Source organism: Lissotriton helveticus, chromosome 8 (genome assembly GCF_964261635.1).
Source record: "Lissotriton helveticus chromosome 8, aLisHel1.1, whole genome shotgun sequence".
NCBI classification, from domain to species: Eukaryota; Metazoa; Chordata; class Amphibia; order Caudata; family Salamandridae; genus Lissotriton; species Lissotriton helveticus.
The window spans coordinates 304,611,925-304,636,749 of NC_136069.1; the positions used below are offsets into that span (position 1 = coordinate 304,611,925).

Consider the following 24,825-nt stretch of genomic DNA (forward strand, 5'->3'; position numbering starts at 1 on the left):
AAATTAGTCACAAAATCTTATGATCTCCATACCCGGGAGGGTAACATCCCGATCGTCAAGTACCGCCACCCCCTCCATCATCCCAGCAAGATTACACAGAATCAGTCTGATTGTTTTCGTAAGCATTCCACCAGGGGGACAAGATGTAGCAGGAGTTCCTTGTAAATCAACAGCTGCTCCTTACAATAAATTAAATCTGACAGCCAGTCCTTGAATTTGGGGGCTGGTCCTCTTCCCCATCTGCAGGACACTTTGCGTCTGGCATACAATAGGCCCAACGCAACATGGTTTCTATGGGAGGGCTGTAGTTCAGCCGTATAACCTAGGAGTGAGAGAATGGGGGAAATAGGAAGGGAAGCGCTAATCATGGTTAAGAGGGCAGTAATCATCTCCCTCCAGTAGCCATAAATCTCACTACATTGCCATGCAAGGTGCAAAAACCCCGCCCCCTCCTGCCGGCACCTCTCACAACAGTCATCTTCTCTCAATTTATATTAGCGTAGTCGCATAGGTGTATAATAAATTCTCTGTAAGAATTTAAAGTGTATGACCCGCAAGCGACCACTTGCCGTGATGGCTTTCTGTCTGTGAGCAACAGTACACGCATTGCATCTCAGTCAGTGGCGAGTCATGGTCCTGGTCCCATGTCTCCCTAGCCCCTTGTTTCGACTGTGGGTTTTCCAGACCCGCAGTGCGATAGATTCTGGACACTGCATGCGCTAGTCCAGCCTTTTCAACAAAGTGTGCAAGGTATCTAGCATAGGGGGCTCCTGCGGAAAGACAGGGATATGGCCCTAACTTCATGCTTTAGCTGAATGTATAAAAATATCTCCAACGGAGTGACATTCTCTCCCGCCAGAAGCTCCTGTTGATCCTTAAAAGTGCCTTCCTGGTAAAGATTCTCTCTCTCCCCCCCCCCCCCCCCTTCTTTTTCGGAGCATTTCTCGACATACAGCCTCATTTTGACATTCAATTTAAACCTTCTGAAGATATTTTCTATAAAAATGTTTTTATAGCTTAGTAGAATGGAAATAGAATTAAGTAAACAGGAGGGTACGGTTAATGATTGATGCGATGGTGTTAAGTTACGGACTAACGAAGGCGTTTGTGTCTGCATACGCTACAGGGGAACATGGCTATAGATGGCCTTGAACACTTAAAAGGGAATTTGTATAGGGACATGTGCAAAATGCAAGTGAGCTTTGATTCTTCAGAGATATTTCGAGAGGGGTGGACCTAGGAAGGTTGTTGAAGTGATTAGTGGGAATGGACCAGGAACTCCCCTCCACCCACCCAGGGAGATAGTGTGCTTGACTAATTTGCATAACATAATGAAGAAAGGACTTCTGTAGTAGTAAAACTAGCTAAATTGTGTCAAAGCCACCACACTTTGAGAAGGAAGTAAGGAATGGACAAACTCAAATGGACAGACCAAAAGGCTTGGGAAGGGAGTGTAAAAGAAGTAAACAATGTGTTGTACCACTTGGGAGCACGCTGCCCTCTAGCAGAGGATAACAGAGGCAGATAGAACAAAATCAATAGTTACGTTTGAGAGGGGAAGACGCTGATGCTTTGGATGTCAAGAGGAAAACTGGTAGGAGGAAGTGAATAAGGGGAACATTTAAGAGGCAACAGTGATTCCAAGAGTCTAGAAGGGGAGCATAATAGTTGCAAGGCTCGTGAAGCACCAAGAATCGTAGAACCTCAATCAGCAAGCTTGGGGAAAAGGCAGATAAAAGTGCAGTACACGGAATGTCAAACCAACAGTCATCGGGCATACGTTAACCACAAAAAGGAGTTTCAAAAACAAAAGTTAGTATCAAAATAAATTAAATCTAAAATTCAGAGTCACTCACCAATACTGCTCCACTTTATAGTGATGTGACCAGAAGTGAAATGATATACTGTAATACAGACGTAGAGACCCAGAAAAGCAGGTCCACAAGACTAGCTGGGAAAGGGGGCCGCCTCAGGCTCTAGGCCTATTCTAATAGGTTTTGATGGCCACTTCAATAAGATGTCAGCATCTGTTGGGATATCTCACAACGGTCAGACCCCCCCCCAGCCTCGCTACACAGAGCTCACTGAATTGGAACTGGGATGAAGTATTTTTAACTCTCTGGCAAGTGCAGCAGTGACACCTACTGCCCTGCAAGTAAAGCCACCAGGGCCAGTGAAGGAGACCAGCCTGCAAAATGCAGTTTCACACACTGAAGTTTTAGGATAGACCAGAATGCAGGTGTATTATGGACTAGTTGTAAAAAAGTGTCTCAGTATATACTGCAACAAAGTACGGTACAGTGTGCACAGAGTTTACAGTCCCCAGAGGTTTGGCAGAGGTTAAAGTTAGATATAACCTTACTCTCTAAAGTGGTAGCTTGGTCGAGCAATAAGGCAGTATCAGAGGACAGTGTAAAGCTTTTGTTGTACACAGTCAGTCAGCAAATGGTCTCACACACTCAAGAACTGAACTCTAGGCCAATTGTTTTGTATCAAAAGATATAGTTTTATTTTAGAACCAACAAGGTATCAAAATATACTTTCTCAAAATGAGATGCTACAGTTGAATACTTTCAAATAGCAATAGACTTTTCAATGCAACAGATACAGCTGTTGCAATATGCAACACAAGTTAAACAATTATAACAATGAGCTCAAAGAGAATTTTAAGTAAATGCAATATCAATTACTTTACGTCTGTTTTTCTTACTCAGGGCTGGATCCTGGATTCAGCCCTGGTGCATCTCCTGTAAACAGTTGAAAGAAATCGTTTTTGTTACACAGGTGATTTTTAAGGAATATTATTTGTAGGTTTCAAAAATCTACACTTTTCTGGCAAAAAACAGCCAATGCTATCATATGGAGGAAAATCAAGTTATCGGAAAATCACAGTTGTAAGTACTTTTTAGGGTCAGTGCTGGGCACAAAGATCCAGCACTGGGATCTCTCCTGGTAACAAGTGAGTAATTTCATTTTCCTTGATAGGGTGATTTTTAGTGAATACTTCAAAGTTTCAAAACTCGACTATGAAGAATTTCCAAGCAAAAACCAGTCAATGTTACCCTATGGACAAAATGTAGGTTATCGGTTTTCAGGTAAGTACTCGACTGGCAGCATTAAGGTTCTGGGGTTCGACTAAGGGGTCTCCCAGGTTCAGGTAGGTACAGTAGTTACACCCTTAGCGGCCCAGGGGCAGACGGGTGCAGAGAGAGTAGGCCAAATGTTAGCCCATGGCGGGTAGGGGGCCTTTAGTTGGTGGCTGCTTGCAAGCAGACCATGCGGCTGTGGGAGCTGAGCTCCTGGTCACTTACACAGGGCAAGTGGGAAGTAGAATAGAACAGATGCTGCACTTCTAGTGGCAATCGGGCGGCTGGGTGCAGGGTGCGTTTGGGCCGTCGGGCGCCCAATGGTTTTCAATGGGAAAGCTACAAGACGAACAAAGGCTGCAAGCTCGGGGACAGAGATTCTTCAGGTGCGTCCACCACTTCGAGAGGTAAGTTGGGAACCTGTAGGTTAGGTAGACACCCAGGAGTTGCGCCGGGTGCAGGTGTCTTTTGGTGTTGGGAAATCTTACCCTCTGCTGGTCGCAGTTGGAGGGGTCCCTTGTTGTGAGGCTGCAGGCATCGTCAGGAGCGTCGAGGTGGGTCCTTGGGTGCTGGGTCACAGTCGCTGGGGGGACGTCCTTGTGGTCTTTGACCACTCAGGCATGGGCCGGGCTCAGCGGGTGCAGTGTGCGCTGGATTCGCGGTTCCTGGCTGGCACCAGGGGTTGTAGATCTTTGAGCAGAACCACTGCTCGTGGGAGTCCCAGTCTTCAGATGAGCAAGGCAGTCAGGTCCTCTGGAGCTTGAGAAGTTGCTGACGACAGGAGATGCCAGGAGCAGGTTCGAGGGTCGACAGGCCGGTAGGGCTGGGGCCAAGTCAGTTGGTGTTGTCTTCTTGTTAGCAGCTGCACGGCAGGTCTTCTTTCTTGTTGTTGTTGTTCTTTGTAGTGTCGGGATCTGAGGAAGGAAGGTTCAGGGTGCACCTAAAAACTACATTTAGGGGTGTTACAGGTAGGGAAAGGTCAGGGACCAATGGGTCCCTATCCTGGGGTGAGTACACCCCCCATCCTGCCACTCTCCAGTGGGAGGCAGGCAGGAGCCTAGTCCTGATTGGGTAGGGTACCCCATCTTCAAGATGGCAAGAGCCCGGAGTTGTGCTTCACCTCGCCGCCCCCACCTGAGGGGTGGGGTTAGCAGAGGATGGCACACCCCCTTCCCTCACTTGGGTTTTCCCGCTAGTCTACCCGCCAGAGTGGGGGTCAGAACCGGTGAGGACCTGTTGCTGGGTACAGCAAGTGGTCTGGAGAAGCTCACAAAGGTGGCATGCCTTTGAAGCTTCCCCTACCCATCCTGGGGGAGGAGGCCTAGCACCTCGCCCCAGGATGTGCATTGTTGCAGGACCACAAGAGTGGATGGCTCTCGACCCAGGGGTCCAGCAACATGTCTGCTGGGTGGCAACCTCTCAGTCAGGACACTGGTCGTGGGTTAGTTTCAGGGGCCATCTCTAAGACGCCCTCTGTCGTGCATTTTACATTAAATCCCACACCGACATCAGCATGGTTTAATGTGCTGAGAAGTTTGATACCAAACTGCTCAGTCTTCAGTGTAGCCATTATGGTGCCATGGAGTTCGTAGTGGTGACTTCCCAGCACCATAGCAGTACTGCACTTACAGTGCAAAGTAATGGACCTGGGTACTGTAGGGGTATAGGGCTCATGCACTTGTACCCTCACCACTGGCATAGGGCACCCAGCTAAAGGGGTGACACTGGGATGTGTGCCTTGTCGACTCTTTGTTCTGCAACAAGAAAGGCAGTGTGCGTGTGTCAGGGAACAGGGCCTCTAAGGGTGGCACAAGAAGTGTTGCAGCCCTTAGGGTCCTTCTCTGGTCACAGTGACCTGGGTACCTATGGTACCATTTACCAGGGGCGGACCTGTGGCCAGAGATGCCAATTGGGTTAGTTTTTGGGGAAAGAACACAGGCCCTGGGAACCTGATTGGGAGGGACCCATGGCACAACAAGGAAAAGTGCATTAGAACTTTGGCAAAAAAGTTGGGGGGGGGTGTTACTGCAACAAACCCATTTATGTACCGTATTACCAGCATCAGTGACTCCCCTCGCCATCTCTTTGGTTATCAGGCATCCTAATCCTTGGCCACAAGGCCAGAGAAAGCACAGTGATCCTAAGCTTCCAAGAAGACCAACTATAGCAATCCAAGGACAGTTCTGTTCTTATTCAAAGATAGAGAGGTAGATGAAAATCTGTAAAATGACATGTACATGATATAAGAAATGGTTCATTCTATGGAAAGGGTGCTGTATGATTATCACAGGATGCATATATAAGAATCAGAACAATGCTAGGCACCGTGTAAGAGGTAGTCAGAAGCAAGGTTATAAAGAGGGTGCCCAGTAGCAAACAGTCTGAAGACGGCATTCCCTCTATAACAACACTCTTGGAATCCAACCTGGAATACCTGGAAACTGTGGCTGAATAACAGGGACACTCATTAACTGTTTCCCTGGCGCCTCAGGCTCATATTCTACTAACTAAATAAGTCTTCGCAGAGGAAACAAAGCCCAGAGTGCGTCAACATAAGTAAATCTCTGCAAATAAACTCGCTCTGTAGAATTTCTGATGTCAATTGCCAACAACCATAAATTCTACAGTACAAGTCTGCGCGCCAGCTTAGATCCTATGGATAGGGCATTGTGGATGTTATAATAATGTAATGAAAAGAAATCAAAGTCTCTTACTCAATCTTACATCATTAACGTTCACCTATTGGACTAGCTCCACTTCAGGAAGGACCATGTGCTGTGTTTCTGTGATCAGTAGTGTGTGCAGGTAATTTACCTGTTCCATTTTACATCTAGGGTAAAAAAAAAGGTTATCCTCGCAGAGAGCCCCACAAATCTTCTCTTTCGTAACTTTGTTAAAACATTACGTTAGACTCTCGAGAGACCCTTCCAACCCTCCTTGCCCTCGTGGCTTCTAGTTTTAAATGGAGGTGGATGATGCAAGAGTCATCCTTCAAATAGATGGTAAGCTGGGTACTCATACCTCAAAGTTTGCAAGCACAATCTGGAAAAAGAATTGAATGAGCAGCCACAAGATACTGCCCACTGCAAAGAGTCTTGGGTGACAGTGAAGGAAAATATTTGTAATTCCATCTCACCTCAGAGGTACCCCCAGAAGCATCCCCAGATTCAAAAGGCCACTCACCAGCTGATTACCCCTCAGTGAACAACATGCAGCCCGAGACATCCTACGTAGAAAGAGCGAGAGATGCAACGCCCAGCCCCCATCAGAGGTGACGACACTGGGCCCTGAAATACACTGAACCACACAAAGCTTGGTAGTGGCAAAATAACTGAGAAGATCCTGATACTCTAGGTATACCAACCTGCTACATAATGGGCAGCACACTCTCCACCCCCCCTTTAAACTTTGGAGGGTCTTGTTCCACATAACTCAAGCAGGTCTAGGACAGCGGAATCCGAGTAACAAAAGGAATACGGGAACCAAACACTGGGGCGAACAGCCTCTCTGCTGTATAATATGTGGCTTGCAAATTGTGTCAACCCATGACCTTTAGCAATGTCAAAATCTCCCGGACAGCTCATCTTCACAGAGGAAGTTTTGGGGGGGGTTGGGGGAAAGAGATAAACAGCAAGACACAGCCCTTGCTGCAGATGTCTAAACTTTCCGCAAGGACACCTCCTCCTTGAACCATAGATTGTCAAGTACGGAGACCAGAATTAATTGCATAGACCAGCGGTTGACAGTCTCCATAGACTGGGAACAAAGACACTGGTATTTTTTAAAGAAAATCAATGGGCTGAAAACCAGAGCAGCCAAAGCGACCTCCCTCCGTACTTCATTGTGCTTGAAAATTGGAAGGATATATCATCACAAGGTTCCTTGCCAACCCCATTCTCACCGTCACAAGCCCTCTTTCAACCCACCCCATGCGTAACAACTGGCTACCAGAAAAAGAACATGGAGTCTGACTCCCAATGGGAAGGTGTAGGTTGTACAACTGATCACACCCCTTGAAGGCTTTTATAACTGTTCTGGTTCTTTGCACTTCTGATATATAATGTAGGTAATCATGAGGCTAATGGGGTGCCTAACTGCGAAAGTTGATTCCAGTATGTAAACTGTGGGAAGGCTGCGTCAAGTACAGATTTTAGAGCAGTACTCCTTGAGAGCACTCATGCACATTACCTCCCAAGAGGATTGATCACCCACGGAAATAGAGGTTGGCCACTTGACTGGTTCCTTTAGTCAATAAATAATCTAGGAAAAAGCAAAGCACTGAATACATAAGATATTTCAGACATGGCAGCTGGATTTTACGGTCTAATATGCCAAACCGCCAACAGGCCAAGTAGCACCAATTCCCTGTATTTGCTGGTTTTTTTTTTTTAGTACACTGCAATTGATTCCATCACGTAGGAACCTATTATCAAGAAAAGTGAGCGGTAAAAACATCTTTAGTTATATCAGAGGCTTGTTTTATGTTGAAAGAATCTCTATATCATACTCGAGAAACCAACATCTTTCCACCTCCCTAACTGACGGATTAATGTTATGACGTTTGGGTAATAAGCTGGTGTTAATCTGACGGCAGAGCAAGAAGTTCCAGTCTGAAGTACTTACAGCTACCATATGTGCTCCCTACCAACATAGATGTGCTTGCCACAAGCAGACCTACTAGTTTGCCACACATCACTATTATATAATTGCAGGTTGGAGAGCTGGAACAGTACAAGAAAGCTGAAACCCATCAAGATGGCAGCACAAGAAGACAAGCAAGTAGCACAATAAAGGCAGAAAGCAGAAGAGACCAACTAACTAAATGTAAACATGTTGAGGGACAACAGACTAGCATTAGCAGATAGCCTTCCAAAACCAGGTTAAAATCAACCACAAAACTGTAAAACAATAACATTACTAGCACATAAAAAAATTCACATCAAATATCGGAATTTATTACAAGACTCAACGTATGGAAAAGAGGAATAGAAAATAGAGAGTGTGCCATTACAAAAGGAGGCAGATGAAGCAATTATTCAGGTAAGCAAAATGATGTGCTGTAAATGCATTCTGTTGCCCTGTCGCATTTAACTTGTCTAGGGGAAAAAGCTATACACTTCAATCCGTGAATACCCGAGATGCTTCAAGAGAAAAAGCGTTTGCCTAAGAATACTTAGAAAAGCACAAATGAGATTAATTAGGATATCTTTACGGGCAACACAAACGATAACAAACATGCAATAGAACTATGTATTTGAAAGTAATGCTAAAGAAAATTCTCTTTAAAATTGACAATGCAAAGTATCAAAATCAGATAAGGATAAACTAATTATGAACAACAGATACACAAAAGAGGTAACTATTTCAGGGAAATGTTCTGTCACCTCACACAATACTACGTATGATACCTGAGCCCGTATCAAACCTGACCCTCCATACCTCTTACTCAGGTATTATTTGGGGGACACTATTGCCCCTTTTATTTTTGGACCAGTTGAGTATGCTTTTGGCGGTTTGGGATCAGGAATATGAAGATCATCCAATTACAGATTCCGCTTGATTTCACCAATGAATTTTGAAGGCTGCTCAATTTCTGCACCAGGAGTATAAAGGACATTAAGATACGAGAGCCCTGACGAAGTTCAAATGTTTGTTTGAACGAAACGTGTTGGCTGGATGTCCATTTAAATAGGTTTTTTTTAAATATGAAATAAAGGAAGACTTTAACAACTGAGGATTGCTATATTTCCAGGTGCACCCTTCCACTTCTTTGTGAAAATCAATTTCTGCTTGGCAGCGGTATCTAGGCGGGCACTGGAAAAGAAGCACACCGGGTCCTAATTGGTTGGAACTTTGTGTGAGGTGCAGTTAACAAGTCCGCCGTTGGTGTTTGGGTTGTCCGTACTGTAATAGAATGTACTCATGATAGAATGCATGTGTGTAAACTAAAGTCTGAAATCTGATGCTTCACCACATAATCATCGCCCCCAACAGTTTATCCATTGCATCCACCACGCACAAAAATGTTTTGCTATACAAAAGTCCTATTCGTTTTTTAGCACCAAGCTGTGCTTTCTTTTGCAGGTAGAAAAGGAGAGCCTGGCACCAACTCACTCATTGGGCTAAGAGATGCATTGTTTCAACAATCAAATGTGCACTTATGAAAAACGTTTCGCTGTTTCTTTATCTCTGAGGCACTGTTCCATGGCAGCGAGATAATAGGACGTACAGCAACTAGTCACATTAATGGAAATTAAGCACAATCTAATCACAAATTATGTCATTACACCATGTGAGTGAAATATTTGACAGGCGTGACAGAGCCATTTCTTACTTACGATAACCACAGGCTAAGTAAATTGTTGATACTTACATTAAGCGTATTTTGGTTTATCCCATGTGTATATCCTGAAATTATGTCAAGTCTCTGGCAAGCGTAAGCGCTGTACTGTTAAGAATCCACATCAGCCAGATCACTGAAGTACAGTCAAGGGACCCAAGGCTTTGCTTAAGCCAAATGTTTGAAGTGCCTCAAGTCTCCCTACAGCTGCGAACTTCGGTAAGTAGTACTACATTTCAAATCAACTCACACCTTCCAAGAGTTATCGAAATAACTCAACCGCTCCAAACAAACACACAGTGCTTAACACAAATTTCTGTTTTCTGAAACTATGCAATACCTTTGTTTGACAGCCACAAGTCAAACAGCAGAAACTGAAACTCAGCACGTACCTAAAGGAATGAGGTCCAGTTAACCCACAACACTCGTGGGTGCAGGAATATTAACAATATTGGGACTAACGGGTGGATGGTATCTGGCTGAAATTACAGGGAATCGGGAAAAGAAGGCTGTGACTGGGCTCCTGTGTGGCAATCCGATGCCTTAGTGCACATCAATAGAGCAATTTGTGACAAGACATTGAGGGAATCATGCACCACGCTTCTAGTTCATTATTGTGGTAGGAGCAACAGATGCTCATGCATACCCATTGCCAGTTGTGATAATACAGTCATATTCCATAAATAGGATGAATGAGAACAATGAAACTTTTAGTTAACAAATAGAACTATACTGCCCCTTACCTAGCGCAATTAACAAATACATGCTTATGTCCCATATGGAAGAACATCCTAAACACCTTCCTTGACCAAGGAATAATCTTCTCACAGAGAGGAATAGTCATCCCAACACTCAAAGAACCCATGGCTGACTCCAACGAAAACAACTGCCCCATCACGGACATGCCTTTTGTATTTTAAATATTGGCAAACATGTCCCACCAGGCTCGGCAGAATAAAAGGAGAAAACTTCTTCTGCACCACCTGAAAATGCACAAGCACACAAACGTATTGGTCCTGATCCATGCATGATACACTAAGATCATGAGTAGAGGAAGTTGGGGGTGAAAGGTGTCTGCCACAGCTGTGAAGTAAGACCCCCCAGGATATTGTGGCATGGATTAGCAAATTTAGCGGCAGAAAATGGAAATTTAGCGGCACAAATATGGAAATTTAGCAGCATTTTTGTGGCACTTTATTCTACTCTTAATCATTCATTCTCGCGAAATCCTGGAGGGTCTGACATGAACTTCAGCCCCTGGGAGGTGTTTTAGCCCACAGCGACCTCACTTGACTTAAGTTCGTCCCCGGTTGTACTCTGTGTTGCTGCTCTCCCACCATTCTATATCCATCACTCCTCCCTGAGAACGTGTCTTAGTGCAGGTGTGGAAATTGTGGCTCGTGGTTTTGTTTAAAAAAAAAAAAAAAAAAAAAAAAAAAACAGCAGGAATTCTGAAACAGATGGAAATTAGAAAACAGATTTTGGCTCACTACCCTCGACATGGTTCCCTTCTGTATGCTAAGGTTGTAAAAATACACTCATTCCGAACTGTCACATTGGGTCAAGTCTGCAACATTAACTAACCACTTTTCGCATTGTGCATGCACACAAAGGTGGAAATAATCGGCTGCAAAAGCAAGGTACTCTAAATATGTTCATTCATGCACAGTCTGCATACATTGGGGGAGGGCACAGATACCTACCTCCCCCACATATAAATAGTGGTCCTTTAATTTAAAGTTACTATCATCAGAAGGGAGGCTAACTAATACTCCTCTTTCCTTGAGGATGCAGAGATTAGCTGAGGCGAGAGAGGGGGGTTGGTCCGAGTTAGACAAACTTCTTAAGGGAAAAGTGGCATTGCCTAGGTCCGAAAAGAAGGAATTGGGGATGACCATCAGCGTCATGGACAGGGAAGTATAGCACACTCACTTTGTAGGTTTCATCATTTTAATCAACACTTAGTCAATTCACCCCACCTATTCAGAACCCTTCAGAAATGGCTAGATGAAAAATATTATTATTGTAAAATGCAGATAAGTATAATAATAGAGAAAAGACACCCACATATTTGAAGGAAGAGGCCAACCAGAAAAAAAACTGTCTCCTTCCTTTGGCCTGGGAGATAACCATCAAGAAAAGGACTGACTTTGCCAGGTTAACTTTAAACTCAGAAAATGTTATAGGCATTAATCTCATCTGAGTGTTGAATTATCAATATAGTCTTGACAAGGTCAGATACAAGAAAATAGAATTGGAAAAAGCCAGTGGATCATAACATGATGCCATTATGTGCACTGCAGAAGGAGTCTATTTATTTTTGCCGTTTTAAGTGCATTAATTAAAATTGAAATATCTTTGAGTCGGTGCATGTTTTCTGACTGTAGAGCTCGGAAACACGAAGTATGAAAAACTGCTCCATGTTTCCAAGCACTGCTGTCATCAAAACATGCATTAAGTCAGAGTTTATTTGAAATATTGAATGCTGCAGTAAGTAAAAAGAGAGAAAGCTCTCTGATGGACACAGGCTCAACCATACAATATCAACTGTATGGTACAGTAGAGAACATAAACTCATGAGTTGTAGATCACAATCATGCACTAATCTTTCTGCATTATGCAATGACAGACGATATCCCCAGCTATTGGAGGAAACTGGCCTTTGGGAACCAGCTGCTTGCATACACATGGATGTACACCTGGAACTAAACTGGTGAGTTCAGTTAAGAGGACTAGGGAGCACCAGCAGGAAGCAGACAAACGTAGACATAACCGTAGCAAATTAAACACACAACCAAAAGATCCTACGAGACCATCAGCTACCACAAAAATAACTGTGAGCAGAAGTGGTCCCCAAGTACCCCGAGAAGTAATTTTGAATTAATTAAATCATAGTGATACCATCTTTGCTATGAGCCTTAATGCTCGGTTTCAATATGCACGATACATCCTTAATTTCCTCATGGTCCAGTTTGTGGACCTCAATTACTTTGATGCCGTAGAACGCTCATCTCTGTTTTAAAGTTAATCAAGCTTGATTATATTTATGTGTCATTTTTTCACGTCACTTTGTGTCTGTGAAGTTCAACATCAGCCATCCTGCATTGGGTATGAGCACTTAGTTGCATTACATTTGAATGCTGGCAGCTAGATCACTGCATATGACTTTAAACTCATTGATGACGTTTTTAATATCTCCTTGCAACTGTGTGTCATCTTCATGAATGGATGCCTCTAGTGGAAGCAAGGTCAAAGGCACTTTGTGAAGAGTGAGAAGTTGCCATGTAGAAGGGGAACTTTTCCTATGCATGCCATGTTTTACACTCCACTTGTCTGCATTTGCTGGACTAAGGTTGGTCACTAATGACTGCTGACTAAGCAATCCCCCAATGACAGTTTAGAGCAGGTGACGACAATGGTGAAAAGCTCTAAAAGGAGAGTAAGTTAGATCTTCTAGCTATAGACTGGGCAAAATATATAAGGCAATTGTGGCCCTTAACCCATTTCAGTTATCCCAACCATGTAGCACTGCAAGCGAGCCAAACACACCCTTTGTGGAAAAGAGACCACTAGTGAGATATGACCGATGAATGATTGGCAGGCAGTATGAGATTAACACAGCATATGGCTTTCTCTATGCATCACCAAGAATTAAGTCACACTGTCAGCTGCAGTGCCATTTGAATGGAGTTCCAGTACTGGCTCCAATCAAAGATGGTGAATGCGGTTTCAACAACACTTCAGTAAAGGACTTTGTCCCTCGTGCACTTGTGTTCATACATTGAGATTCCCACATAGTTTCTACATAATAGCTTTCAAGTGCAAGTGAGGGCTAAAGATATGGCAGCACATCTGATGTTTGTGCCTTTCAGGCCACAAAAGCATAACTTTTGGAGTCTGTGGGTGTCTCCTAAGCTCAAGAGATGTGCCCACAGTGCACCCTCACCAATCAAACCTGGTCCACTAAAAAAAAAATGCCCCTTTGTAAATATCGCAGCATTTCTACAAAAGTGCCGATTTCGCGGCAAACAGCGAAATCCTGGAGGGTCTGAGAAGTGCAAGGCAATTGGTTCAATGAGCTACTAGTTACATAAACTATGTTCTGTGACAGTAGGCAGATTGAAAGGATTTTTGGCCAAGGGTGGAGAAAATGGTCTAGAAATCACGGGGACACCCTCAAATTTATCATACGGTATAGGGGCAATGGAAGGACTACCACAAAGGATCTGATTCTGGATTTCCAAATAATGACAAGTAACAATGCACACAATTAAAGAATGAAATTGACCATAATTACTAATTGTACCGGTTGACTTCTCAAATTAAAACTGATGACATCACTGATGAGATGATAGTCATATACAGTATAGAGTTACTGAGTGTACACATGTGGGTCCGAAGCTTTGAAATAGCCGAAGCCTTGCAGGAAAGCTGAGCACCCTTGGAGCAAGTTGAAGAAGTGTGTTTGAAATGTTTTGAAGGTATGTTCCTTTCTCCCACCTCAATACAACCTTTGATTTACCCGGCAACAAGTACTTGGGTCAAGCTGTCCCTACCTTACAGTGCCCCATATGCCTTGTTTACAAAACTGTTGCTGGACTCCTGTAAATGGCGGCAGCAACATGTTCTTTAGCAGCAGCCAGCAAATCAGATCGCCCCCGTCCCATGGAACCAAAATGGCTGCAAGCAGAAAGATCTCTCAAAAGGCCGGCTTATGTTTTTTAATTTTCAGTACCACACGTCTCATGCAGGACCAGTCATTAACTGTTACATAACTGTTAAACCCCTTCAAGCACGTCTTCAAACACAAATTTCTCAAAAAGCAGCTGACCGGATTGACACCAAATCACAAATAGAACGCTCTCCGACTTGAGGATGACTTTTTTTAGGTTAAATTTGGCATTGTTTTTTCGAGTCTTTTTTTCTGCATCACATAGCAGTTTCCTATGATAATTAACAGAGAATAAGAGTTGTGTGACTCTCCCAACCCCCATATCCTTTTGACAGTGGCATAATACTTTCTATGAAGAAGGCAACACGGATTCACTTTTTTGGGTAAAGTTGCGTGCAGATTTGTGAAACAGCGCAAAAGTTATAAGAAAACCAATAAAACAGCCTTACTATGGAAACTTTGTCGTAACTATAACTACAGGTCTGCAACTGCCCACACACATTATAAACTCCTAGACAATCATCAGATTTTTATGAAGGAAACAGCACAAATCTGTTAACACTCAAGATAGTATCCATCAAATGCCACATAAAAATGTAATTTTCTTACAACAACCTGCTTAACACAGTCTCCTCACTATTCAGGTTTGGTCCGATATGCATAATTTACCAACATGATCACTGTCAAATGGTGAAAATCAACTTTATCTAGATCCCCTGAAAAAATTACCATCTCACTGTTTACATTAATATACAGAAGCTACACAAATATATTTCAAAAACATGGCAAAGAATCAACTGAATCACCGCCCTCTGCGGGCTCCCCCTAACTACAACAGCACCCCTAAGAGCGTCTCTTAACGCTGCAGCGAGACTCACCACTGGCTCAAAAAAACACTCGCATATTTCCCCTGACTTTAAATCCCTGAACTGGCTACCTTTTGAAGCCAGAATACATCTGAAAATCGCCTGCTTGAGACACAAGGCTGTACACATGAATTCACCCGCCTACCTCACTCAAAAGCTGACAATGTCTGGTGGCTCTAGACCTACTAGAAGCACAAACAATCTTCTGCTAAAGCCTCGAAGATTTCGGAAGGAAAAAAACCTATAAACGCTCCTTTTCAGGAATGGCACCCAGGATCTGGAACTCACTCCCTAGTGAAACCAGGCTCATCTCCTCCAACAAACTTTTTAAGAAAGAAGTAAAAACGATCCTCATGGCTAAATACACATGATCTATTATTCTGTATTTATCATGATTCCGCTCTGTACTACCTGCCTGACCCCTTGGTCTATTTGTATTATTTGTATTATCGACTTACTTGATTGTATACGTTCCCACTTTGTATACTTTATATTGTTTGACGCACCTGTTTGACTTTGCACACTCTACCTACACCACCTTAACCCTACTCTCGTACTATTGATGCACCTGTGTGACTATACACCCTGCACACACCTACCTCAACTATGCCTTTATGCTATCTCCAAAAGCATTTTAGCACGCTTAAACAAGTATATGCTCCTTATTTTTGTACTGTTATACTATTGGCGCAACTGTTTAACTATGCTCCTTGGACCGACACTACCTCACCTGTGACCTACCCCTTGTATTTTGACCTACCTATGTAACTATGCACCTTGTACCTTAATTACCTCAATTACTACTCTATCACCCCCTTGTACGTGTAAAGCGCTCTGATATCTGCAAAGATCTTGTTCGCGCTATATAAAACTTTCAAAATAAATAAATAAATAAACTGTAGCACCTGTAATAAGTACCCAACCTGGGCTTCATACTAGAAAACAGACTAAATGTAGACACACATTACCAAAGATTGTATTGGTGCCAGCACCAATTCAGAATCTAATCAATCAAACCAAATGTTTTGTCTCCATAATGCCGGGTATGGTGACTTGGTGGACTAATGCAACCACTGTAGGGGTCTGTGTTCGACCTCATGGTGACATGTTCAAATCCCAGCTAGTCCACTCAGCCCTTACATGCTTCTGAGGTTGATAAAATGAGTGCCATCGAGTTGGATAACTATAAACATCTGTTATTTATCACCAAGACCCCCTTGGGTAAACGTGCATTTTACAAATACATGCTAAATGAATTACAGTTGGGCAGGGAAAAGGTATGATGAATTACATTTCTATCTCTGTGGTTTTAGAGTGCATCAGGTGCAATAAAGAGCTCATAATTACAAGTACTGTCTGGAAATAGAGAATAACACGCTGATTTTGGTGCTCATGACACCCCCCTCCCTTCTAAAAAATGGCAAGGTATTTACCAAACACCACTTTTTAGCGGGGTTGACGAGCCAAAATGTATCCGTTAAGCTTGTTATGGGGGGGGGGGGTGCTTACTGCACAAATTCTGTAATCATATATATATATAAACGGTTAGGGGACTTGCTAGACATTGGAATTAAGATGAGCAACCACCATCAACGTATTAGACCAAACATTCTACTGGCCCTGCTACCCAAATAGCCCAGCAGGTCCTTCACGTGGGCGCAAAACCGGTCACAGATAAGGAAATTCAACATATATTACACTACCAAAAGCCAAACTCTTCAGAAACTACCTACTTCTAAAACAACTGCTGCTTACCACCTGGAAGTTCTGCAACATACTGGTCAAGCCAATGAAGCCCAAACGTTAATACGAAACATTGATATCCGTACTGACCATCCTCAGCCATAACCGTAACATTCCCCACTCCGCTCAGGGTTTACTGGCCGGAGTACAATGCTCCTAAAGACATGTTGCAGCACATACACCAGTGGTCTTCAACCTCTTTACTGCCGCACCCCCCACCCCCGTGGGAAAAAAATATTGGGGGGGCAGTTTGAGTTTTTCACAATTATATCAAATACATACATAATCATTGCAGTTAAGTAACCACAATGTGATTTTTAGAAATGAGGTACGGGTCTCAAGAATAATTGGAGTCCCTTCTCTTACACCTTCTCCCAGCTAGGAAATATATGACAAAATATGTTAGTGGTGGCCTCCCTACTCCTCTGCTCATTTTTACACACAAAACACAGCACTGTTATCAGCATAATAGTTGTTTTTCGCCACAGAAACTAGCGGCCGCCTTAGGGGGGGCACCCCCAGTCTGAAGACCACTGATCTACGCTAAAGGAGCATTTTAAGTTAGACATTATATATGTATTGGATTAGAGAAATAGTCGAAAACGCGAGTGGGGGCTTAAACTTAGCAGATTTCAGAATTAAAAGACTCCGTATTAAGTGGGCTTCACGTCATTAAACACGTGCCACAGTACACAAGGTCTAGTGTAAAGAGGGAGCTGCATTACGAGTAGAGTCCATGGAATATAACAGTAAAAAAAAGTGTTACGCAGGGCACCTGGCTGTGCTGGGATCTAGCTGAAAGTAGTTGTTGCACTGCGAGCTCTACAAAAAGGTAGCACCGCATCACACACAGTACACAAGAGAAAACACAAAATTATGCGCAACCATTCTCTGGACTAAACTATGGTTTACGTCGTGACCTGTACCAAAGAGAACCGGTTTACATAATCCGGTTTACACATGGGGTCATCTGACGCACAATAAATTCTGTTGTGGGGCAGGATGTTCCTCAGCGCACTACACAAAGATAAACGGGCCGCACAATGGAAGGGCGCTCGTTACACGTGGGCTCTACATAGGTACAGGAAGTGCATACAGCTGCAGAATTGTCTACACAAGGTGTACTTTACACGCGGAGTCATACAAAGGAACACTGCGACCACGCCAGCATCAGCACATCGCGCCTTCTCCATTCCCGCCCCAAGAGGATGCTCACCAGGCGGATGAAGCCAAAACCGCGGTCGCGATTGATGAACACCTCGCTGGGCTGGCCGTACTTGCTGAAGAGCTTCCTAAACTCGTCCTCGTTCAGGTCGGGTGGCAGGTTGCCCACGAAGAGGCGACATCGCTGGGTGAAAGGCTTTTCTCCAGGTTTGAGGAGGTTCTTAATATCCAAGTTAATGGGCACCCGCGGCTCCTCAGGCTCCGCTTCCTCGAGCGGCTCGGCCTCATCTTCGGGCCGCCGGTCTTCTACCACCTCCTCCTCTTCAGGTCGCCGCAGCATGGCCGGCTCGGGCCCACGCTTTCCACGGGGCCCCCCAGAACTGTAATCGTACCGGCCCTGGTTGCGGCCGACGGGGGTGCCACGGTACATGGACATGACAGCGTGGTAAATACTCGGATTGCGGTGCTACAGAATAAGCCGAGCGTCACGATGCCTCTGTAAAGGCGCAAAGATATCGCTTCCAAGATGGCGACGAGAGGAGATGCTCGTCCTCCTGACGGTTGTCGACGTCACGCGTCAATCTCACAAAGCCCGCCTACTCCCGAACCTTCCAACGGACTTGCCACCTCCCCGCAGTCCGGATAAGTACGCATGTGCGCTCTGGTTTCTTGATGTCTGTGCGAGAACGCCACCTGCAGGTATTTCTCGGGAAATGCAGTGACGCGGACCTCTGAAACCGAAAGATTTTACTGGCTTCCTGGGCAATCTGGGAGTACCATAAGGGACAAGAGCACTGAACTAGACCCGAATTTCGGGTATGTTGTCGGGGCGGTTTCACTGGGTAAAAGGCGAGCTGCAAGAGGGCAGGCTATTCGACATCTCTCTAAGATTGCAATGGCCCAACTAAAGCTTTCTCCGTGTACTAGATTTTTGACAGACACCGTTTTCTCTGAACAAATTGCAAAGGACGCAGATTTTGTGGTGGTGTAGGGTGACTAGATTTTGAGAATCAAAAACAGGGACACACCAGAAATAAAAGTAGGACTAAAGTCTTTTGTCTAATTTCTATATCTGGCCACTGTGTGTGTGTGTGGAGGTGCATGTGTTTTTCTATACTAGGCTTTTAAAGTATGTGCACTCATGTGCGCACACACATACAGGACAAGGCTACATTTCCTTAACATTATCCATGACAGGACCTCCACACTTTGCCCCTGCCCTTCTCCCCTCAGCTTGGAGCATGCAGCCAAACTGTTCTTGTGCCGCCTGGCTGAAACAGAAAAAATTGAAGCGCCCGTGTAAGGAGAGAATACCCTCTAAATTCCTTTCTATTACCTGACCTTTGTCCCAAAATCTAGGAAATTTCTTCAAAATAAAAAATTGTGCCGGGACAGTCTGCTGATAACCAGGATGTCTGGTCACCCTAGGCGTGTGCCACTTTTTTTTCCAAGTATAGCGTGAACTCGACCCAAAGGTATCAAAAGTGCTTTCTTTACATGAGCTCCAGTTGCATTATAGACGGCCATATTCATTTTGTTACCATTGTATTAGGCACAGGGAGATTGAGTGAATGCCCAGGAATGCAGGATGTTGTTCGTCCCTGCCAAAGCTCGAGGCCAGCTTCCCAGCTTCGAGGTCAACCGCTCTAGCCGTTAGGCCACATTTCTCCAGTTAAGTCAGCAACCAGACTGTGGGTAATGTAAAGCATGTCAGGATATGATCAAGTTTGGTGGGAGTTGTAGGAAACTGGCTCTGTATGTACTATACCAAAGTGAGGTATAGTGTGCACAGAGTCTAGTGGAACCCCAAAGGTAGGCAGAGGTAAAAGTAGATAGCACCTTACTCTCTATTTGTGGTGGTGTGGCAAGCAGTAAGGCTTTATCAGAGGGTAGTGTTAAGCATTTGTTTTACACACTCAATCAGCAAATGATTGCACACACTCAAAGACCAAACTTCAGTTATTTTATTCCCCAGAACCAAGCAAGCCTGGCACAGGTAAGTGATTTATACTTTGCAGTAATAATACAGTTTGAATTGCAGTTGTATATATACTTTGGTTTGTTTGCAGTAGAATTACTGGTAATGCAATACTTTGAAATATTGTACATATACTTTGTATTGGCTTGTCAATAGGATGTTAAATAGATTACTTTACAGATTACTTTTCTTACCCAGTGTAGTATACCTGGATACTACACTGGGACATTTCCTGTAAACAGGTAAGTAAACGCGTTTTGGTTATTTGGTTACAGTTTCACAGACTTTTATATGTTTTCCAACTCCACACTTAAAAACATTTTCACAGAGAACAGTCAATGTTATCCTATGGGAGAAAATAATGTTATCGGTTCAGAGGTAAGTACTTTGTTGTGGGAGTTGGGTTTCTGGGGTTAGATTCAGGGGTCCCCAAGGGTCAAGGATGCACTCTCAAAGCACCCTCTGCGGCCCTAGGGCAGCCCGGTACGGAGTACTGTGGCCCAGTGTTATCCAATGGGGATAGGGGCCTCCGGTTGGTAGCTGCTTACGAACAGGCCACAAGGTTGTGGGAACAAAGCTCCTGGACTTAAGCTCTGGGCAAATGGGGGTTCAAATTAGCACCAGAGGTACACCCTCAGTGTCACTAGGGTGGCAGGGTGCTGGTTTGTCGTCGGGTCCCCTGTTACTTTCAATGGGGATTTTCCGGTTTGCAAACACACTGCAGGCTCGGGGATGAAGGTCTTCTGGGAGCGACCACCACTTGGAGAGATATGTTGGGGGTTGGCTAGACACTGTCGGTTGGGCCTCCCAAGGCAGTGGGGTGTCGGGTGCAGGAGGTGTCTTTTAGGGTCGGATCTTCTTACCCGCTCCTGGTTGCGGTTGGGGGAACCTTCGGTTTGAGGCTGCAGGCATCGGCTGGAGGATTGAGGCAGGTCAGGGATCACTGGATCTCGGGTCTGGATCGCTGGGGAGACCTCCTCGTGGTGTTGGGCCACTCGAACACGGGTCGTGGGCAACAGGTTTAGAGTGGTGCAGACCCACAGATTTTGCTGGAGCTGGAGTCTGTGGGTGAACAAATCCGGTGTTCACAGGAGACACAGTCTTTTCCTTGGAAGGCAGGGCAGGTCCTCTGGGTTCATGAGGTTTCTGTCTGCTCTGCAGGATACACCAGGGTTTCGCTTCTGCAGGTTCGAGTTGGGGACAGGCTGGTAGGGCTGTGGCCAAGTCAGTGGGCGTCTGTAAGAAAGTGGCTCTGTATATACTGGACCAAAGTAAGGTACAGTGTGCACAGAGTCCACAGTCTCCAGAGGTATGGCAGAGGCTAAAATTAGAAATAGCCTTACTCTCCAAAGTGGTAGCTTGGTCGAGCAGTAAGGCAGTACCAGAGGACAGTGCAAAGCATTTGTTGTACACACTCAGTCAGCAAAAGGTTTCACGCACTCAAGAACTGAACTGTAGGCCAATTGTTTTGTATCAAAATATATAGGTATTTATTTTTAGAACCAACAAGGTAGCAAAATATACTTTCTTAGCATAGATTACTTCAGTTAAATACCTTTCAAATAGGCAATAGTCTCTTTGAATACAATAGTTACAGTTTGTTGCAATAGGCAACACAATTTCAAACACAATTTAACATTGAGCTCAATGGGTTTTTCTAGGTAAGTGCAATTGATAACTTTTTGGATTAGTTTTCTAACCACGGGACTGGATCCTAGATTCAGTCTCGGGACGTAAGCTGTAAACAGTTAAGTAAAAACATTTTGGTCATAGTAGTGATTTTTAAGGAATGTTACTGTATTCTAAAAGTTGACACTTAGAAACTTTTTCAGATGAAATCACCAATGTTATCCCATGGAAGGAAATTCAACTTGCAGGTAAGGTATGTTCACGTTACTTTTGTAATCCAGTACTGGACTCCTAGGTTCAGCACTGGGACTTCTATCTAAGACAGGTAAGCAATTACATTTTGGTAGTTGGTACGATTTTTAAAGAATATTTGTAGTTTGTAAAAATCAACACTTAGAAAAATTTCACAGAAAAACAGTCAATGGTTTCCTATGGAAGAAAATTCAGGTTACTGGTAAGTACAGTAAAGATTACTTTGCAGGGTTTGTGCTGGGCTAAAAGATGCAGCACTTGGCTCTCTCCTGATAACAGGTGAGTAAATCAGAAATCGTTGTTCGGCTGATTTTAGGTGAATATTTTAAAGTTCCAAAACTCCACACTTGGAAGAATTTCTAGGTGAAAACCAGTCAATGTTAGCCTATGGAAGAAAAGTGAGTGATCAGCTTTTAGGTAAGTACTCGACTGGCAGAGTTAAGGTTCTGTGTATAGACTCTGGTGTCCCCCAGGGTCAGGTAGGTATAGTTGGTACACCCTCAGCAGCAATGGGGCAGCCAGGTGCAGAGGTAGTTAGGCCCAATGTTATCCAATGAGAGGTAGGGGGGGCCTTCGTTTGGTGGCTGCTGGCTAGCAGGCCACGCGGCTGTGGGAGCTGTGCTCCTGATCACTTGCTCAGGGCAAATGGGGAAGTAGAATAAGGCAAAGGTTGCATTGCCAGGGGCACTCGGGCAGCTGGGTGCAGGGTGCTTTTGAGCCGTCGGGCGCTCAATGTTAATCAGTGGAGATCTTGGAAAGTGGAAAAAGGCTGCAGGCTCGGGGACAGAGATTCTTCAGGAGCGACCAGCACTTCGAGAGGTAAGTTGGGGTCTTGGAGGATAGGTAGGCCACCAGGAGTTGGGCACAGGGGGCCGTGGGGCGCCGGGTGCAGGGGTGTCTTTTGACGTCGGGAAATCTTACCCTCAGCTGATCGTGGTTGGAGGGGTCCCTGGTTGTGAGGCTGCAGGTGTCATCTGGTTCACCGAGGAGGGTCTTTGGGCACTAGACTTTGGGTCCCAGTTGCCGGGGGGACGTCCTCATGGTCTTGGGTCTCTCAGGCACTTGGCGGGTGCAGAGTGTGCTGGATTCGCGGTACCTGGCTGGCACCAGGGGATTGCTGTTTGAGCAGAACCACTGCTCGTGGGAATCCCAGTCTTTCAGAGGGTCAAGGCAGGCAGGTCCTCCGGGGTCTTCAAGGTTGCTGCTCGTTGGAGTCGCCGGGATTTAGCAGGAGCAGGTTCAAGGATCGACAGGCCTGTAGGGCTGGAGCCAAGTCAGATGGTGTCGTCCTTTTGTTAGCAGCTGCATGTCGGGTCTTCTTCTTCTTGATCTTCTTTCTTGTTTTCGTATTGGGATCTGAGGAAGGAAGGTTCAGCGTGCCCCTAAATACTAAATTTAGGGGTGTTTCAGGTAGGGTGAGGGCTGGGACCAATGGGTCCCTGTCCTGGGGTGGGTACACCCCCTAACCTGCTCCTCTCCTGTGGGAGGGGGGGGCAGGAGCCTACCTGTGAGTGGGTAGCTCCCCATCCTCAAGATAGCGGTAGCCCGGAGTTGTGCTTCACCTCGCCTCCTCCACCTGAGGGGTGGAGTTGGCACAGGCTGGCACACCCCCTTTCCTGACACAGGGTTTCCCGTCAGAGTGGGGGTCAGAACTGGTGGGGGCCAGTTGCTGAGTACAGCAAGGGGCCTGGAGAAGCTCACAAAGGTGTCATGCCGTTGAAGCTTCCCCCTGCCCCTCCTGGGGGAGAAGACCTAGCACCTCGAGCAGGATGTGAATTGTTGCAGGCCCAGGAGACAGGGGGCTCTCCACCCAGGGGTCCAGAAACATGTCTGCTGTGTGGCAGTCTAGGCAGCCTCTCAGACCAGATGTGAATTGTAGATTAGGTTTCAGGGGGCATCTCTAAGATGCCCTCTGTAGTGCATTTTACATTAAATCCCACACTGGCATCAGTGTGGGTTTAATGTGCTGAGAAGTTTGATATCAAACTTGTCAGTCTTCAGTGTAGCCATTATCGGTGCTGTGGAGTTCGTAATGACAACCTCCCAGCACCATATACTCTTAATAGCATCATTGCACTTACAGTGTCCAGGAATGGCCCTGGGTACTGTAGGGGCAAAGGGCTCATGCCCTTGTGCCCACACCACTGGCATAAAGCACACAGCTAGAGGGGTGACTGATGTATGCCAGGGCAGTGGGGCTGTGGGCATGGCACACAGGGAGGTGTGCCACGTCGACTCTTTGTTTAGTTCTGCACCAGGAAACTCAGCCTGCAAAGGCAGTGTGTGTGTGTCAGGGAGCAGGGCCCCTAAGGGTGGCACAATAAGTGCTGCAGCCCCTAGGGGTCTTCTCTGGTCAAATTGCCCTGGGTACCCATGGTACCATTTGCTAGGGGCTGACATGTGGCCAGAGATGCCAATTGGGGTTTAGCTTCAATACAGTTTTGGGGAAGGAACAAAGGCCCTGGGCACCTGATTGGCAGGAGCCCAGGGCACACTCAGTCAAAGTAAATCAGCAATTCAGCAAAAATTGGGGGCATACCATGCAAGAAAGATGGTACTTTCTCACACAACCCCCCCCCCCCAAGCGAAAGGTGATGAGACTAACCTTGCCCTAGGGAGTCTTCATTGTCTAAGTGAAAGAACCTGGAAAGTCCATCTGCATTGGCATGGGCAGTCCCTGGTCGGTGTTGCACTTCAAAGTCCATTCCCTGTAGGGAGATGGACCATCTTAGTAGTTTTGGATTCTCCCCCTTCATTTGCATCAGCCATCTGAGAGGTCTGTGGTCAGTTTGAACCAGGAAATGAGTTCCAAACAAGTAGGGCCTCAACTTCTTCAGGGACCAAACCACAGCAAAGGCCTTCCTCTCAATGGCACTCCAACGCTGCTCTTTGGGGAGTAGCCTCCTGCTTATAAAAGCAACAGGTTGGTCTTGGCCTTCATCATTGGTCTGAGATAGGACCGCACCTATCCCTAGCTCAGAGGCATCAGTCTGCACTATGAACTGCTTGGAATAATCTGGTGCTTTTAGAATTGGTGCTGAGCACATTGCTTCTTTTAGGGTGTCAAAAGCCTTTTGGCAACTAACAGTCCAGTT

The 24,825-nt window shown here is 45.2% G+C and overlaps 1 protein-coding gene across 1 annotated transcript in view; it reads right to left on the reverse strand.

Moving 5' to 3' along the window:
• The window catches only part of PSPC1 (paraspeckle component 1), a 294,586-nt gene extending 276,037 nt beyond the window's left edge, over nt 1-18,549 (reverse strand). The window contains exon 1 of the mRNA XM_078657072.1: nt 17,924-18,549. Within this exon, the coding sequence (XP_078513198.1) occupies nt 17,924-18,307 (384 nt within the window). The 5' untranslated portion in view covers nt 18,308-18,549. The remainder of the gene's footprint in view (nt 1-17,923) is intronic.
• Between the last annotated feature and the right edge of the window lie 6,276 nt (nt 18,550-24,825).